The sequence below is a fragment of the Plectropomus leopardus genome, unplaced genomic scaffold (genome assembly GCF_008729295.1).
Source record: "Plectropomus leopardus isolate mb unplaced genomic scaffold, YSFRI_Pleo_2.0 unplaced_scaffold90651, whole genome shotgun sequence".
NCBI lineage: Eukaryota > Metazoa > Chordata > Actinopteri > Perciformes > Serranidae > Plectropomus > Plectropomus leopardus.
Window position 1 is genome coordinate 1 of NW_024699952.1, and position 395 is coordinate 395.

Genomic DNA, 395 nt, shown 5'->3' on the forward strand with positions numbered 1-395 from the left:
ATGGGATGGTCCAGGTTGCCTTTATCTCTCCCAGTGCCTCACTGTGACTGGCACCCTATCAGTGTGTACCCCCTGCCGCTGTCCGCCCGCCTCACCTCGCTCTCCGACCTCTTTGCTCACAAACTCCACCGCTCTCCTGATGCTGGTACTGTCTGTAACATCCAGCAGGAGGGTCTTCAGTCTGGAGGAGGTCGCTGCTGCCAAATCTGCTGCTCCTTTCTCTGTGAGACATGCAGCTATGACGTGGAAGCCTTTTCCATCCAGCTGCCGAGCCAGCAGATTCCCGAAGCCGCTGTCACAGCCTGTGATGAACACATGCTTCTGGTTGAAGCCATCAACCTTGTAGGAATCTCTGATGTACCAGCGGATGCTAGCGAGAGCAGCCAGAAGTAAAA

The 395-nt window shown here is 55.4% G+C and overlaps 1 protein-coding gene across 1 annotated transcript; it reads right to left on the bottom strand.

Moving 5' to 3' along the window:
* Window positions 1–42: 42 nt before the first annotated feature.
* On the bottom strand, window positions 43–390 carry LOC121940587 (dehydrogenase/reductase SDR family member 9-like; the record flags this gene model as incomplete). The annotated part of the gene is made up of 1 exon (XM_042483318.1): window positions 43–390. A coding segment is annotated over one exon (348 nt), but the record flags the coding sequence as incomplete, so codon positions are not given.
* Between the last annotated feature and the right edge of the window lie 5 nt (window positions 391–395).